This window comes from Amia ocellicauda, chromosome 8 (assembly GCF_036373705.1).
Source record: "Amia ocellicauda isolate fAmiCal2 chromosome 8, fAmiCal2.hap1, whole genome shotgun sequence".
In the NCBI taxonomy this organism is placed as follows: Eukaryota; Metazoa; Chordata; class Actinopteri; order Amiiformes; family Amiidae; genus Amia; species Amia ocellicauda.
In genome coordinates, this window is record NC_089857.1 from 42,376,936 (window position 1) to 42,394,914 (window position 17,979).

Here is a 17,979-nt window from a genome sequence, read left to right on the forward strand (position 1 = left end):
AGAAGCACATTAAGGTCCTGGAGTGGCCTAGCCAGTCTCCAGACCTTAATCCCATAGAAAATCTGTGGAGGGAGCTGAAGGTTCGAGTTGCCAAACGTCAGCCTCGAAACCTTAATGTTGGAGAGGATCTGCAAAGAGGAGTGGGACAAAATCCCTCCTGAGATGTGTGCAAACCTGGTGGCCAACTACAAGAAACGTCTGACCTCTGTGATTGCCAACAAGGGTTTTGCCACCAAGTACTAAGTCGAAGGGGTCAAATACTTATTTCCCTCATTAACATGCAAATCAATTTATAACTTTTTTGAAATGCGTTTTTCTGGATTTTTTGGTTGTTATTCTGTCTCTCACTGTTAAAATACACCTACCATTAAAATTATAGTCTGATCATTTCTTTGTCAGTGGGCAAACGTACAAAATCAGCAGGGGATCAAATACTTTTTTCCCCCACTGTATATGTAATATGTAAAATTCTGTTTTTCGTATGAATAACTTAATAGACCACTGAGCTGAAACGGAATAATGATGGTTATAACGGAGATGTGTGCTTTCACACACACATATCAGATGAATCCTTTTGAACTCTCCTTCTCGAGGTGTGTTCAGAAGAGACCGCGGGCGTCTCGATTGGTACTCGGCTCTCCTCCCGACAGGAGAGGGGATCGTGTCAGAAATTATTTTTACTCTGATTAAACATGAACCACATCTGCCGGTGAGGGGGAGGCCAGGCCCTCTCGCACTCCCACTCGAGGCCCGCAGTCATTAGAGGCGACATTTAAAGATGTGAAGGCATTTAATTATTTAATTGTTGTGTTCATCCCTGCTGTATGTGGGAGGTCTGTTCTTCCTTCACAAGCACAGCTCCTTTCCAGAGAACAAACTGCATTTAAGATTCTGGAAGATGCCATATCTTTCTCAACTCCTTATTTTAACGCACAAGATCCGATACAACAGCAATGGAGCAACATATAGTTCTCCAAGAGGTCCTCACAGGCCTACAGAACACAGGCCCGGTCCAAACAAGGAACTGCTATACTGTAGATGGCATTTATGTGTATTGGCTGTTGTTCCCCTCGGTGTGGGGGTTCTGCTCGTCCGTTGCCTTCATGCCGCTGCGCACAGATGGCCGTGTGCTCCGAACTGAGCCAGACACCTCGAATCGCTAAAGACGGTTGCTTGGTATTCAGTGAGAGCCGCCCAGCTCCATCTGAGCGAAGCTGCTCTGTAATCAAGAGCAAATCCGTGGAGTGGCGATCACTCCAGGATCGTTTTCCCTCACTTCCTGTGTACGATTTAAACTAGGTGTTCAGGATTGCAGTTCAGCAACACCTTCATGATGTAGAACTACCAGATTCTGCCCAAACGTTAATCTATTAGGAGAAACTTTTTAAAAGTATTTTCTCTGTCATGCAAATAGTGACCTGGTGTCATTTATTTTTTCATTACATGCCCCTTCTAAACCAGTGGTTCCAAACCCTGCTCCTGGAGGAGCCCCTACCCTGCTGGTTTTTGTTGCAACCGAGCTCTCAATTAGTTAATTGAACCCTTAATTGAAGTAATTTACTTACTTTAAATTGTATAACTGATAAAAAGTTAGTTCTTTAATAAGTTCTTTATACAATGTTACACTTAACTTCAACCCCCTACTGTTTAAAATAATTAAAAGGCTTTGATTTAGGAAATTATTAGTTCAGTTAAGGGTTCAATTAAGTAATTGAGCACTCAGTTGGGTACCAGCAGAGTAGGTGTTTCTCTCATCATGATTCTCTGTTTTTATCATTACATTTTTTATTGATCCGTGAAATGGACCAGATATCACGTTTGTCACTTGACACCACAGCCCTGTCAACTGACCTTTGGTATAATTGAATATGATTCATTCCCGCACTGTCCCCGGGGGTGGGCGTTTCTACCAGACTGCTCTTTGTATCCCTCCAAGACGAAAGGTGACGAAGGGAGTGAAATTATGCAATGTGGCCGAGCTGCCCTTTTTAATTAACCTCTGATTGGTTTTGACGCCTCAGTGTTTAGATCGGAATTAAAGCCGTTTCTCAGACGAATAGCCGACTTTCATGGCTGTTTGGTCTCTATGGCACTGGCATCTCTGCGCCCAGTTCTCACTGCGTCATTCAAGCTCCTTTCGGTTTTACACAAAGTATTACCCAAACAAATGCGTCTGCCCTTTAACATCACTAATCGTGGACTAATGTTGGTCACAGATGTTAGATCTTCATGACGGAAGGGTCTGGCTCGCATTTCCTGTAGTGTGTTGTGGGTGAAATGCAATGCAAAGCAGAGGTTAACTGAACCTTATTTCAATTAAATGATCTATTAAAGCTCTCTCGGTTTCACACGTTTTAGAATTAGATTGGTTAAGGATCTCATGTGTCCAAGAGAATGTCTGGAACACAAGAAGGAAAGCGGCTTGTGCTCCCTGATGAAGCACGTCTCAGTCATGCAGAAAAATTCATTATGGCAACGAGGGGCTGATTTTTCCTAGCTTTCTACTCCAGAGAAAAATGTGCTCTTCTGATTTCAAGTAATTACAAAAGTTTCAGCGTATAAATCTTCTGAGGCCGAAAAGACAGACTTATCATATTTTGGTGGTGCTGTTTTTTAGGTTATAGTTTTTTCAGTTTATATTTGGCTAATTTCAGTAAGGATTGCGCTCCCACAGCTGCGTGGAAGATTTACACAGTGCAGAGGGACCTTATTAGTCTGCAAGAATGGCATGAAACGGGAGCCAAAGTAACCCGATTGGGAGAGATTAGATGTCGTTTTAATACGGTAAATTTTAAGTTGCTGGTACAGTACGGGAGATACCATTTGTCTGTCTTGATCAGACTGGTTTCTAACAGTTTATGAAGTGTCTGTCAGCTGTTAAAGTTAAGTGGCTGGACAGCAAGAGAAATGTAAAAGATGAAGGCACAGCTTCTGCAATTGTCAGTAGCCAATTAGAGACATGATTATAGACATTGTGAGTTATTCTTTTAACCTATCGTCTACCGGTTCTTAATTTATTTGAGAGGAGTGTGTTATAAGATAATTAAGACATCAGACATGATCGATAGCATGCTAAACTAGGGGCAGACCTTCAAACATTAGGATTTAGAAAATAAAAGTGTTGTGTTTGTCTGGATTGCATCAATTCTCAGGCAGGGAGAAAGCTCTCTGATTTCACACCGATTTAGAAAAGACTGAAATGCAGAAACTTCGTTTGAGGCAAATTACAAACACACGTGCTTTTAACACAAGAGCTAGTGGATAACGTTGCATCTGCACTAAACAGGACCGGTCAGCGGGTGGAGAAACGATCACGGGACAGTGTCACCCTATTTCTGAGGTTTTCATTGCGTCTCTGCAATGTCAGAGAGAGACAAAATGGCACTAAACCTGGTCCCCCCCCAGACAAAGCCCTTTCTATCAAACCACACACTCACAGCTCACAGCGCAGCCACAATAGGAGAAACTGTGACAGTAATTCAGGTTCATTGCTATGGATGCATTAAAGGCTCTTGTCAGACACACCAGTAAAGCCTGCCATAAATTGTCTTCATATGCAATTAATGTTCCTTTCATGACTCTGTTGTAGGCCTTGATTTGCCTTCTACTTATAAGGCCCACTCAAGTGCCATTGTTTTCTTCTCAAGTTGATTTAATGATCCCGTATCAGAGACGCACTAATTGAAATGACTCCTTATCTCGTATCGGCAGAGCTGCATAACCTACTGTGGTGAAATCGGTACAGACGTATCGGCACAGGCCCGTTTCCACTTCCCAGCCTGGATGCCTGAGAGCGCTGGCTTCTCTGTGTATCGTTAGCTATAGAGAAAAACGCTGATGAAGCCAGGCAAAACCATAGCGATGTGTGTTTAATTAAGCTTGGATCCGTTCAGAATCTGTACACAAGTGGGCCCAGTTCTTTGTAGGAGTCCATAGTCTGTCAGTACCAAAGAAGCCTGTGGTACAGATGTTGGTTAGGCATTAGTTGTATAAAATCTGGATTCCACTCAACTTCTAGCTGTGTTTTATTCAATTTTACAGTAAAAAACTAAAACCCTGTGTTGATTCTTGCAAAAGCTAACAAAAATAAATGGTTCTGCCTCTTTCGTTTGCAGTTCTTAAATCACAAATCCATCACTCTCCATATTCAAACACCTCATAAAATATCTCCGCGTGGACGTTTCCAAAGCGATTTAAGCCGTATAATAAATGTCTTGTTTTCAGCCGTCGCTCACAACATCCTTTAAGCTGTCACACTGGGAGAGGAGGCCTGGAGAAGGCTGTGAATATTTATCACCCATGCCCAGAAGACACGCTATATATTGACTGTAATCAAAACCTAATAAAAGAGTTAAGTTCGTTAAATGCTGAACAAAGCAGCGGGCACCCGGTCTAATTCATCAAGTGGAATCAAAATTACCAGATGTTCATTAGAAGAGCATTAAAACAAACATACCAAACAAGAAACCAATAGGTACTGGAGCCTTGGGGTGCAGAACTTGCACAGTCTCCACATTCTCCACTGCGAAGACTTTCTGAATTGCGGAGTGCTGTCGAGTGTTTGAACATCCTGTACCATTTAATTGAACTGCCCGTGGTTGATGATGTTTACTGACGGACCATGAGCGGCCCACACGTCTCTAAGAAGACAGCATTGTGGCCGTGATGGTCAAGTAACGTCAGGGAAAGGAAATGAAAGATAGAACAGAGAAATTAAGGTCAAATATCAGTGGACACAGGAGATCCCGCAGTATTAGGTGATAAACTGTGACCGTCAGTATCTCAGTGAATACAAGCATTGGCTCGTTGCCATTCAGCGTTCGCCCCACACCTCATTGTGCTTCGACGCTCAGTGTTGTGCATGAAGTGTTATTTGCCCAGCTTTCTAGAAGCAGTGGAAACCGTAGCTTACACGATCTTTTTGGCCGGTGCATTTTTAATAGAGCAGAAGTTCATCCATAACGTTTTATAGATCACCTTTTCAATTCACTGCTCCGTTGTCCAGTGTTGAATAGTACAATATGATACTGCTGACTCAACCCGCATTGAGAATATTCTGTGCAATAAACTTCCCGGTTCCGCCGATATAGCAATGTCAAAAAACCTCTAGGGTTAAAGAACCTTTTTGAAATAAGTGAAAAAAGTAATTTCTTTTGGTCCAAGCGATTGTAAAACATCAGGATCAACAGTAAAGAGATGAGAGCACAAGTTCTGATACAGCTATGAAAGCCATCACAGGGGGATGATGGTTGTGGTTCCTCTTCTGTGACTAGGACGAGTACAAGCCAGAGAAGGCCCTGTCTGACGAGGACCTGAAGAATGCGATCAGCGTTCATCACGCATTGGCCATCAAAGCCACGGACTACGAGAAGAGGCCCAACGTCCTGAAGCTCAAAACCGCCGATTGGAGAGTCTTCCTCTTCCAGGCCCAGTAAGTAATCTCCTGGGAAATGTACAGAAGTGTGTGTGTGTGTGTGTGTGTGTGTTGATGTGCGGGTAAGAAGATTTACTTGAAGAGAAATCTAATTTCATGCTCTGGTTAAAATATAAAATGAAAACACATTTATCTCGGCCATTAGTCATGTCAGGCGCCCATTGTTATTCTATAGTGTTTTTTGTGGAAAAAGTAATAAAACTGCTTATCAATGACCCGGAGAGGAGCCCCCTCGAGACGGCAGGCCCCACAGAGGCATCGGGTTCGAAGAGGCGCATTCGTGCTTTTTCACCCCGACAAACCGCTGCAGACTTTTATTTATTTTTAATTAACGTCATTACGGATTATTCTCTGAAGAGTATCTCTGGATCTCTGGTCTCGCGGCCCTCCCTGCTAATTTGGCTTTGTGACTCTAATCCTTTCAAAGGGGGTGGGGGGGCTCTGGGGAGTTCTGCTGAGGTTGTCTCAGTGCTAAGTGCTTTTCATTTTTCGGCGTATGCAAGACGTATGGATTTAACTTTCAGCTTTAATTTATAACTCACTATTTACTGTGTGTCTGTAAGTGCCTAAGTCATGGATAAAAAGACTGTGCCGGACCTGGAAAGCATCACAGGTTGTGGAATTTGATTATTTTACAGTCCCAATTCAAAATACTTCAATTAATACTTTGTATAATTATAATTCCAGTAATAACAATCATTTAAAAAGTAAATCTGAAACATCTAGCTGTTTATGTACTGTCTGTAACCGAAGCGAACACCTTCTCCCCACAAGGTAGGGTTTCACCTCTGTCTGTGTGCTGTTTGCCCCGTAGGAGCCCAGAGGAGATGGACTCGTGGATCCAGAAGGTGAACTCGGTGGCGGCCATGTTCTCCGCACCGTCCTTCCCCGCTGCCATCGGCTCCCAGAAGAAGTTCAGCCGCCCCCTGCTCCCCGCGACAACAACGAGGATGTCGAACGTAAGACAGCGCTGTCGCAGATACTCCACTGTTGTTTTAGCATGATAGGTTTGATGACGTCTCACCCAGACAGAGATGCTCATCGCAGACGGTGGTCTGTGTGCGTCAGTCGATTGTGTTTTACCGACGAGGCTCCAGGAAGTCCTGTTTCTGATTGCCTTCCGTTGTGTGTTTTATTATTATGACTAATTGAGAGCTGATGCCTTTGTGTAAGGTTAATTACAGTCAATTATGCCATTGTGTTAATGAACAATCATTAACTCACAGGTTGTTGTTGTGCTGTACTCAGTGCTCGTGGGATTGCGGTCATTGTGTTGCAAACATACAAGACAAGACGCAATAAGGTCAATGAAATCACATATAAATAGGTATTTCAGGGTGTATTTAAAATGGTCTTTGGTAAAATGGCACCGATATTTTCATGTCAGTGTCTTAGAAGTCGCCTCGCTAACAGTTTTGAAGCGCACGGTTTGTTTTAACATTCTTGGGCGATGTTCGGTAAAAAGTAAAAACCAGCGCAAACGTCTCGTCCAAGTCCATCACCCCGTGCTTTGAAAACACACGCGTTGGGTTTGTCTCTGAAGCATCGTCAGGCGACAGTAAAACCAGTTCCTCACACACACACACACACACACACACACACACACACACACAACTTCACAATCACGTCACAGGATCCTTTCCCATAGGTGTTAGTCTTCACAGAAACTCACAGAGATCTGTCTGTCTTGCAGGACGAGCAGCTGAAATCCCACGAGGCCAAGCTGAAGCACGTGTCCACGGAGCTGGCCGAGCACAGGTCCTACCCCCCCGACAAGAAGGTCAAAGCCAAGGAGATCGATGAGTACAGGCTGAAGGAGCACTACCTGGAGTTCGAGGTAAGCTTGACTGCGGTCAGGAGGACATGGTCGGTCCCAAGGGACTCAATGATGGCCGCCTCTTTTTTAGCAGCTGTAGTTTAAAGAGGAACGTTGATCCGCTCTTTACGGTTAGCTTTCCCCCCTAAAGTGATGCATTCTGACATCAGACAGCAGATTGTATCGGGTCTGACATCCCTGGCGATTTTCTGCGAGAGATTGGATAGCATAGAAACAAGAAGGGGAGGAGTGGAATTTCAGTCTGTGCAGTTCTTTTTCAAAAATGTATGTATTATGTATTTTCTGATGGGTTGGTATGTGTCACTCTTTTAGACTGAAGTGTATTTATGTCTCCCATCTAAAGAGACTTGGGGCTGCAGTGCTGTCACAGGTGTGTTGTATGAGTGAGCATCAAGCATAATTTTTTATTACGGTGCGGAGCCTCCCTCCATCTCTCGCTCTCGATTTCCTCTCTCTGCCATTTCGGTGACCTATGAAGGTGTTTGTATTTCATGAGTGACAGTCATATCAGGAACAAATTAGGGATTTCTTTCTATTGTTCATACTGGTCTGCGGGCCCGTGTCGATGGTTTGTCCGAGTCAGTGCACTAAGACAGTGGGAGGTTTTGGGCTGAGACAGTTTCCCTTCAGAAAGTGTCCAGTAGAGAGGAGGCCATTTGCCCCATCACACTCGTTTGGTGTCCATTAATAACTAAGTGATCCAAGGATCCTATCCAGTCTGTTTTTGAGTGATCCCAAATTGTCTCTTCAGCCACATCGCTGGGGAGTTTGTTCAGATTGTGACGCCTCTCTGTGTGAAGAAGTCTCTCCTGTTTTCTGTCTTGAATCCCTTGAAGCCCAATTTCCATTTGTGTCCCCGGGTCCGTGTGTCCCTGCTGATCTGGAAAAGCTCCTCTGGTTTGATGTGGTCGATGCCTTTCATGATTTTGAAGACTTGGATCAAGTCCCCACGTAGTCTCCTCTGTTCCAGGGTGAAAAGGTTCAGGTCCTCAGTCTCTCAGTAGGACGTTCCCTTCAGACCTGGAATAAGTCTGGTTGCTCTCCTCTGAACTGCCTCTAGAGCAGCGATATCTTTCTTGAAGTGTGGAGCCCAGAACTGTCCACAGTATCCAGATGAGCTCTAACTAGTGCATTGTACAATCTGAACATCACTGTCCTTGTTCTCAATTCTACACTTTTGACAATATACCCTAACATTATGTTTCCCTATATACAGTGTATTTAACTGTAACAGTGAAGCTATTTAAAGCTATATTGAAGAGTTTCATAGGGAAACGGGAGCCGGCTTTTGTGACCCACTCTGACAGCTTCAGCAGGAGTGAAAAAATATCAATATCTCTGAACCAGCAGACCTGACTCGACTGATGTGGCTCTTCGGCTCTTCGGCTCCTCTCGGTGCCCTGCACCTGTGTCTGTCAGGCAAGGATTGTTTTTTGATTTTGTAAAACTAAAACCGCTTGTTCTTACAAAAACTCAAGTCCAGTGCATATATACATATTCCACTTTTCTGTCCTGAAATAACATTCTGGTACTTGGTTTAAGGATGTATGGACAATGAAATCCTAATCTTCTTTAGTATGACATTAATTGCATAATTGAACTGCCGTGTTCCTTCAGTGTCTTGGAACAACTTTAATTAATTATATTCGTCACTGTGGCCTAATACTGCCTATCGCCCTAATTTTACACCAATAAAACACACTGCTTCTCTTGGCCAAGCATCGGGGATCTGCTGTACTCCAAAGAGCCAGGAACAAGTGCTAAGAGTTTCGATTAACCTCAGTTAACAGGCTTAGGCCCCATAAACCGGCTGGTTTGCTAACTGAGTGGGCTGATTAACTACGGAGGAGTGAGGTTGCACTTTTGTTTTCTGATCAGTTTTTTCTGCTTTATAACGTGTCACTAGCTGAGCAACTTCTTTTCCTTTTGGGATGCAGCACACAAATGACATAAACATAAACTATCGTATATTCTCCTCTGTAAAAACAAAAGCTTTTCCCCATCTTTCAGTGAAACTTTGGAGGCGATTCTCTGTATGTATTATACCTCCACAGATTAAGAGCCAATAACGGCCAAGCAGGAATAGAAGCTTGACCCTTGATGTCTAAGATTAAAGGATCGATGTATTCCTTCAGTCTCACTGATTAAACTGCCCTCTCCCGGATCCCTTCATCAGCACAGATATGTGTCACTAGTTGTGAGAGAGAAGTCTCGCCCTCTCCAGGCTAATGTAACTGCTAATTGAACCCGTACTTCGTTTCTCCTCTTCCTTCCATTTAAAATTAATACAAGGTTTTAATGATGAGCTAAATTGTCACCTTCGTTATCGAATTAAATCAATCCACCCTGTTAGTCCAACAAATGAATGAGCTCTGGCCGCCGTTTTTAAAGGTGATCCTCAAGAAGCGTTGAAAGCTTGGCCCCTGTCATCGCTCTTTCCGGTGACCACTGGTAAAGACTGGCTGAAGGTTGTCTTGGGGAAGTGGCGATAAGTCAGGCTGAACGTAAAACTCCTGTGACCCAAATCACAACCAAGTATGGAGAGACAGAGGAGACTACGTGGGGACTTGATCCAAGTCTTCAAAATCATGAAGGGCATCAACCACATCAAACCAGAGGAGCTTTTCAAGATCATGGAGCGATGGGGCGAAAGGCCTCCTCTCGATTGGACACTTTCTTATGTTCTTATGGGTTCCGGAACCAACAGGGGGTTCTTTCCAGACTTCTGTTCAGTTGAGACGAAAAACAAGACGATGAAAACCGGTTTCAAATGCTGGAGAGTGGAGTCTGTCCCGTTTTATCATATGTATATGTGTGTGTGTGTGTGTATGTGTGTCACCCTGCTGACCAGCGATTGCTCTGCCCCCCCCGACAGGAGACGCGGTACGAGATGTACGTGAAGCTGCTGAAGGAGGGAGCGAAGGAGCTGCTCTCGGGGAAGGAGAGTGACGGCGGCGGGCTGAAGAAGTCCCAGTCCAGCCCGTCGCTCAACCAGGAGTCCACGCCGGCCAACGTCAAGGTCAAGCGAAACATCTCGGAGAGGAAGGACTACAGGCCAGAGACGCCCAGTTCGAAGCAGAAGGTCACCTAGGTGCCGCCAGGAGCCAGCCGTGTGAATATGTTCAATGTAATTTATTTATCTGGCAACTGTTATAAATAAACAGTAGTGTATAATGTAAATGAAAATGAATAGTCCTTGACTGATTGGTGCTTGTGTAGCATTTTATATGATATGTAATCTTTTTTTTTTTTCTTCTTTTTTTCTCTTCCTGTTGCTGCCGATGTTGTCGTCGTTGCTTATTGTAGAAATTGATGTAGGTTTTGTTGTGAGGCTTTACTCTAAGTGTCACTTTACTGGGCCTTGCTAAACGGTCAGGTCTGTTTCACAACAATCATTTCTTTGCCTTTCAGTCAAGAGGAAACTAAAATATATATATTTTCTTGTCTCTTCAGTTCAGTGAAAGATCCCTGACCTACTTCTGTGTGTGTATATATATATATTAAAACCTATATCCAAATAAAAGAGACTGTACAGACAGACTGGCTTGGAAGTTAAACTATTTATTTTAATATATTTGAAAGTGTCAGTAGGTAACGTTGTCACAGTCATTGCTGTTAAACTAATCAAGGCAAATGACCTGTCTTATCAAAGGCAAAGAATTGGTGTCCAAGTTACTGCTGTTCAAGCCAGGAAATGTCCCTTATTGCTTTGTTTGTTTTGTTTGGTTCTGTTTCTCCTGTTTGAAATTGGATTTCAAGCTTAATAAGAGCGCATCGGGTTGGAGATAATTGGATGTGATGCATTTGTTTAATTGACAGATAGGTTTGAATGTGTTTTAAAGGTAAACGAACTTCTGCTTTGCTTTAGAGTGAAACGAGAGCATCATTAAGAAATGTATTCATTGTAAACCCGAAGTATAAGGGTACATTAACCATTTATTAGATTTTACAAGCATGTTACACTAGTTGAAAACAGTATTAAAGATCAAGGTTATATGTTTGTATTATGAATAAGGGATACTTTCTTTTAACCAGTTAGTATATTCAGTGTTCAGCTCCACACACAGTTCAGTTTAACTCCTCAGACTCCAGAATAATATTGAAGGTGAACGCCAGAAACCGCGTTGAACGTTTCTGTAGCCTGAGCCGTTTATTTTGTATCTCTTTACAACAAAAGGATATATTTGTTTTTTTTTTTAAGTAGTGTAAATGCCAACTATCTTTCTGTGTCTTTTATAATCTTCTATATATTTGGATTTTGAATTCTGATTTGATAACTGTAATGTTGTAAAGACCGAATTAGTATTTCTAGTGCACTTTATACACGAGTTCCTTTCAGTCTTTATAAGGCACAGCGTGGGGGGCTCGGGCCTCCGGTCAGGGGGTCTCTTCTTTACTGACACTGCGGGCGTTGCGACCGGTAACGGGTTTTAATTCAGGTACAGAAGAGCTCATGTCCCCCGTGACCCTCGTGCTCGACGGTGTTTCTCGTCCCTGTGGTTTGTAGGTTATAGAGAGTGGGTCAGGTGTTGCTCAAGGACAAGGTTTCCAGTAGGGGACAATGTCTAGATTTGTACGGTGCTTTTGTGGATTTCTAGTGCTCAGTATTTCTGAGATGTGTTGAACCTGTATATTGTACTTTTCCTGTGATAAAATTGGGTCCGTTTTGCAGGAAAATCCAATAATAATTAAAACACTCATTATTTTAGAGCAGCCGATTCAAAATCCAGGCTTTCAATGTCTAAACGCCAACACAAACTATACTATAGTTAGCAAAAAACGTTTTCATTTGAAGATGTTATTCTAATTTTATAACCAGGATTGCTATGAATTCTGTCAGCATGCAGGAAGTGAAAACAAATATTTTTTAAGCCATAAAAGATGTATTAAACCCACAAAAGATAGACTTTTATATATTGTTTTTATTTGTTACTATGTGGTGGAATGTCAGCATTGTGTGACGAGCCAGGGGTTGTGATCCAAGGCTGTGTTTGCATGAATGTCTTCAAAATTGGCATTTGAAGAAGAATAAGCATTGACTTATAAAACTGATTTATATTTGTTTTTTTACACAAGTTTAGATTTTTGATTCAAATCGATAGTCATGCATTTACAGCTGCAGTTGAGTACAAACGTGAACTCACTCTGAGGAACGTAACGACCCCGAGACCCATGTGACTTTTCTTTTTTTAACTACGTGAGAAACTTATTTTTCTGATTTTAAAACGGAGACGGTTTTGTAGGCGGGGGGAATACGAGCAACCAACTAAAACATCGTCAGTGAGGTGTGTAGGATATCGTCTCCGTGACACAAAGCCCACGAATATACGGTTGACTGGGACGACCCCTGGAGCCTGCCATCGCTTAAGGTACATTCAGAGGCCGCCGCCACGCCTCATCCGCTGCAGGAAAGGAGCCGAGTCGCCCCGTGACGTTCGGGTCGAGATTCGAACATGCGGTTTCGATCGGGCCGTCCATGACAGAGTCGACGGGGTGTGACATTGCAAATAAACGGGACACCCTTCAGACACCGACAGTGAGTGAGACAGTCTCAGAAGTGTGTCCTGCCGGTACATATACACCTGGATATCGTTGTATTTTTCTTTCTCACACCTGCCAGGAAAGGATTATTGTAACCCATCATTTGGGGAGGAAAGGTTTGATCAGCTATTCTAAGTTGGAATGAGAGAAGTGCAATGAGGTGGTCTTCTCTGCCGTTTCATTCTTCGATTTGTTCCTGATGGCGTTCAGTAACACAAGGTACTGCTCTTTCTCGTACCACCATTCGATACCCTGGGCATTAGCTCCGTCGGCGCACCATTATGCCCCCTTATAAACCGCATTTATTTATTGATTTCCAAGACTTCTATTAAAGTGTTCCTCGAATACAAACGCGTTCCTCATCGTTTTGCGTCGGCGAATGCGTCAAACTGATCATTTAGACAGCGTTGCACTATTGTTATATTGTTACACTTGAAATAGCTGTGGTACAGATATTGATACGATGTTTATAACTCTTTTGTCATATTGTTATGTTTGACTTTTAACATTTAAGCAGCCGTTCTTTCGCTGATCTGCTGTTTCTGTCGTCACACTTTCCCAGGTGATGAGGGGACAGTATGGCTTGCCTGTTTAACGCTAGTGGACATTTTCACAGTTGGAGTAAAACACTTGTTACAGTCACAGCCAGAACGTGCGTTGTTCTTCACGGTGTCTTGGTTGTGATCTCGATGGGTGTTAGCTTCATTAGGTCGTCCAAAAAGTCAGCATGAATGATCACAGCTCACAGTTGGCCTCTGTAACTGAAGCTGGCGAGATGTTTCGGGGCGTTCTTTATTCTGGAAGATTCCCGGGCCGGTTTCATTCACATTCCCCTGAATCGACGTCCCTCTCCGCTAACCTTTTAACACAAGGAGGCGTGTTGAACAGCTTCAGTTGAAGAGCATTCGTTTTCTCACGGCAGCGGGAAGATGGGAGGAACGAACTCATTCTCACACTTGCATCTGGTTGTGTTTCAGTGTGCGGTCCGGCTGTTGCACCTCAGCCCCATGGTAGTAGTCTGTGTAACACATGTATGCATTGAAATATTTCTGAAAGCTGTGATATTGTACAATCCTTAACTGTGTAAATGTTGTTAAATATAACTGTTGCCCTGTGTTTTTAGAGGCCCAGGACTATGTTGTTGGCTGTTCAATTGATTTCATTGGCAGAGGAGGTGGCTTTTGTTCCAATGCCAAGATCAGTAACAACATTGATGATATACAATGGATTCAACAAATAAATACTGTATTTCATTCACCTTGCATTTCTTTCTCAGTCATTGAACTCCGCTTTGCACGGTAAGTAGAAAAGTACACTTCACTATTGTATCTTCCGTCTTTTAAAGTGTGGCAACTACAGCCCTGTGAGAACTCATGTGTGAGGATTCGTCTGAGAAAGTCAGGTGTGGGTGACATGGTGTAAAACTCATAAAGGCACAAAAATGAGACCGACGCCTTGAACAGACAACATTATTGACGTGCACAATCGCACGGAAAGACTTCCTCTTGGTTTCAGAGATTGTATGAAGTCCAGTTGCAGTTTTCTGTTCGTAACAATGCAGTCGTTCACAGGTTTGGCATTGGCTTACGTGAAGATAAAAACACGATCAAAAGGGCAGGTACCAGTCTTGTTTGAGATGGATCAAAACATTTACATAAAGTGCTCACATATACAAAAGCAAAACAATAATAAAACGTGTTCAATTAACAATGCGGTGCAAGCTGCTCAGGACGGCGATGGCTCATGAAGTAGATCATGTTTTCTCAGCTGATGTACGTAAAGGCGAGTCCATGTCACGAGAGGGTCTCCGCTCTTGCACAGGAACAGAGCATCCAAAGGCCAGAACTGACAGGTGACCAACCTTTCCGGACCCCCATGGAAGAAAACTCAATCTGTGCTGGGATTAATGTCCGGTATGGGATGGGAATCGGAGGGCCGTGCTTCAAGTGTATGGACAGTGAGGCTGCTGGGCTCAGGCATAGGAAACCTTTCAGGTGTAACTGTTCCAGACATAACATAAGACAGTGTCCAATCGAGAGGAGCCTATTCACCCCATCCTGCTCGTTTGGTGTCCATTAATAACTGAGTGATCAAGGATCCTATCCAGTCTGTTTTTGAATGTTCCCAAATTGTCTCTTCAGCCACATCGCTGGGGAGTTTGTTCAGATTGTGACGCCTCTCTGTGTGAAGAAGTGTCTCCTGTTTTCTGTCTTGAATGCCTTGCAGCCCAATTTCCATTTGTGTCCCGGGTGCGTGTGTCCCTGCTGATCTGGAAAAGCTCCTCTGGTTTGATGTGGTCGATGCCTTTCATGATTTTGAAGACTTGGATCAAGTCCCCACGTAGTCTCCTCTGTTCCAGGGTGAAAAGGTTCAGGTCCTCAGTCTCTCAGTAGGACATTCGCTTCAGACCTGGAATAAGTCTGGTTGCTCTCCTCTGAACTGCCTCTAGAGCAGCGATATCTTTCTTGAAGTGTGGAGCCCAGAACTGTCCACAGTATCCAGATGAGCTCTAACTAGTGCATTGTACAGTCTGAACATCACTGTCCTTGTTCTCAGTTCTACACTTTTGACAATATATTTTATTTGCCTATTTTATTGCTTCCCCACATTGTTCTGAAAGTGAGGATTCCACGTAGACGCAGACGTTTGCACTACAGTGATAAAAGCCGCTTGGTTTCATATGAAGAAAAGTGTTTAATGGTTTATGATCTGAACCTGAAAGGATTCGATAAATACTGGTCTCACATGATTCCAATAACACTCATCTTGGCATTCATTGGAGAGACAATATCGGGGATGAATGGATCACTTATTTTCCAACGCACGGCTGTAATTTAAAGCTGCCTCTCGAGGCGGGCGGTGACTGACAGACAACAGCATTGTGTCGCTGTTGCCATAGGAACGCGAGACACAATGGGTTATTTTTGGAATAAAGCAGAATAAAGTTCTGAAGATCTCCCGTTTCGTAAGGGCCGTTTTAATTACATTTTACAAACGAGGCATGCACATTCAGTCAAGTCATACACACGTTCTCAAGCCAGGCATGAAAGGGCAAAGGAATCCGAAGTCCTGGTGCAATAATTTGGGGATCGACAAGATAGATTAAACACAACACCCACAACACACAATCCTGCTGAATTATAACACAAAAGAAAGAATCGCCGTGCTATTGATTCATAATTAAAACGACGGAGGAAACAAAGCCGTCGTTGTGTCCTGCCATACCCACCGGAAGGAGACATCTGTGCTTTGTGTTTGTTGGCCAATATGAGCACGGTACTAAACCCAACCACGTGAAGAGTTGTTAAGAGTTTTTATGCCTTGTTTTGCTTGATTCAATTAATTAAGCTACAGATTTTGAGATTAAAGAATTGAGCAGTAAATTGACATGAAATTATTCCATTGGGACGGATCGGGGGGGTTGGGTTGCATTGAGAAGCAACACCCAAGCGATTAAAATACAAATATACCAATATGCCAATCGGTGTTACGGATAAGATATATCTAATTGGGCTCACAGAGACTCGGTTTGTATCAAAACCTATGCAGCCTGGAGGAACGGTTCACTATTCAGTAATAGATGCACACGTATACAAAGACTAGAATACAGTGGGTTCCTGCAAAGAGCCGCATCAAAGTGTGACGAGATGTTGAGCCGAAAACTATAGCAGTTCCCCCGCCAGGAGAGAGAATTCACAATCGGCGTGCCAGACGCTCGGAGTGAGGGACATGGTAGGGGGGATCAGCAACTTCGCTTACAGACAGATGGCAGATTAAATATAACCCCCCACATCCCCTCTCTAAAATAAGGAAGACCAAATTAATGTGGAAAACAAAGATAATATTGAACAATTAAAAAAAAAACTTGCTGAAGTAGTTCTGGTACCTCTATATTCAGACAGATTCCTGTCTGGAGGTGTCCTGGGGTTTTGCACAGTGTTGGAGTTTGAGTGATGGGTCTCTTTTTGATGCTCCAGGGCAGACAGACTATGCAGGCTGTGCATTAATGGGCTCCTGACATTTAAATCAAGAACGCAAGTGGCCCTCACTGTGAGAAAAGTCAAAGCTCAAATAGTCTTTCAGTCCAAAGCCCTGCAATCTTTGATTTATTTTAATATCTTTGTTTTTTTTTCTAACTCACGCCAGGTTGAATGAGGTTTTTGCGAACTAGACGTGTTAGGTGGTCATCTGTTCTAGTGAATCTGGTGATTTAGGCGTCAGTGAAGGCTACAGTAAGTTGAACATCTCTCAATAACCGAATAGCAGGGCAGCAATAATGTGAATTCAGATTTCTCTGCTTTAGCGTTCACCTTCCCTGCTGGCCGAGCTTCCAAAGGACACAGTAAGAGCCCAGTCTGGGTTTGTTTTGCTGTCTCGTGGTCACAGTAATAAATAGGTTATTTAAAATAGCCTGTTAGAATCACCTGAGATTTCTCGTCCTCTAAGAAGGAAACTAGATTTACACGTAGTCGCCGGTTTTCATGACCGCAGGACTTGATGGAGGAAGATGTGGAGTGAGTCTGACAGCACGTTGATAAGAGAATTATCCTGCTCGTTAGTAATTAGTGTGATACGGGCGTGAATAGATAGACCTTTCCTAGCTGGGTTCCAATGAAGGCAATACGCGGTGGCGCCGTGTCTAAGGCCAGTCTATTACAGGGTCTGTGTTGTGTGTGTGAGAAAAAGCCTGCAGTGTGTCCCATTTGGAGGCTCTTAATTTATGGGGCCGTTGCAAAGCTAATTAGCTTCCTCGGGGTAATAGGACAGCGCGAGCTCTGCGTGGTTTATGTTGGAAATGTCCCATTTATGGACGTTCCCACCCAGACGGCTAATCTCCAAAGCTGCTAATCTTCCCGGAGAGGACAAATAGTGATTGGAGGCACCCTGGAACAGAAGCTGAGGAGGAACGTTGGTCAGACTTTACCAGTCCTCCCCATGTCTCTCCAACAGCATAGTCCCTCATTTCGGGCTAACGTACCCAGGAAGATGTGATGGCACACAAACGCCCACAGGAGAATTACCAATATTCGCATTTTCAAGAGGTAGTTTTCCTATGCAGTGTTTAATGATTTATCTGAAACGTTCTGCAGGATACCTGACCTTTTTACCATGACATGACATAACATAACCCAATCTGGAGGTACCGGTGACACCGTCGGCAATTGAA

General features: G+C 43.4%; 1 protein-coding gene across 2 annotated transcripts in view; it reads left to right on the top strand.

Annotated features, from left to right (window-relative positions):
• The window catches only part of psd3l (pleckstrin and Sec7 domain containing 3, like), a 136,524-nt gene extending 122,454 nt beyond the window's left edge, over nt 1-14,070 (top strand). For both annotated transcript variants that reach the window (XM_066711490.1, XM_066711491.1), the window contains 4 exons: nt 5,274-5,431; nt 6,249-6,393; nt 7,128-7,271; nt 10,147-14,070. In XM_066711490.1, coding sequence (XP_066567587.1) covers nt 5,274-5,431; nt 6,249-6,393; nt 7,128-7,271; nt 10,147-10,362 — 663 coding nt within the window. In that variant the 3' untranslated portion in view covers nt 10,363-14,070. The remainder of the gene's footprint in view (nt 1-5,273; nt 5,432-6,248; nt 6,394-7,127; nt 7,272-10,146) is intronic.
• The last annotated feature ends 3,909 nt before the right edge of the window (nt 14,071-17,979 follow it).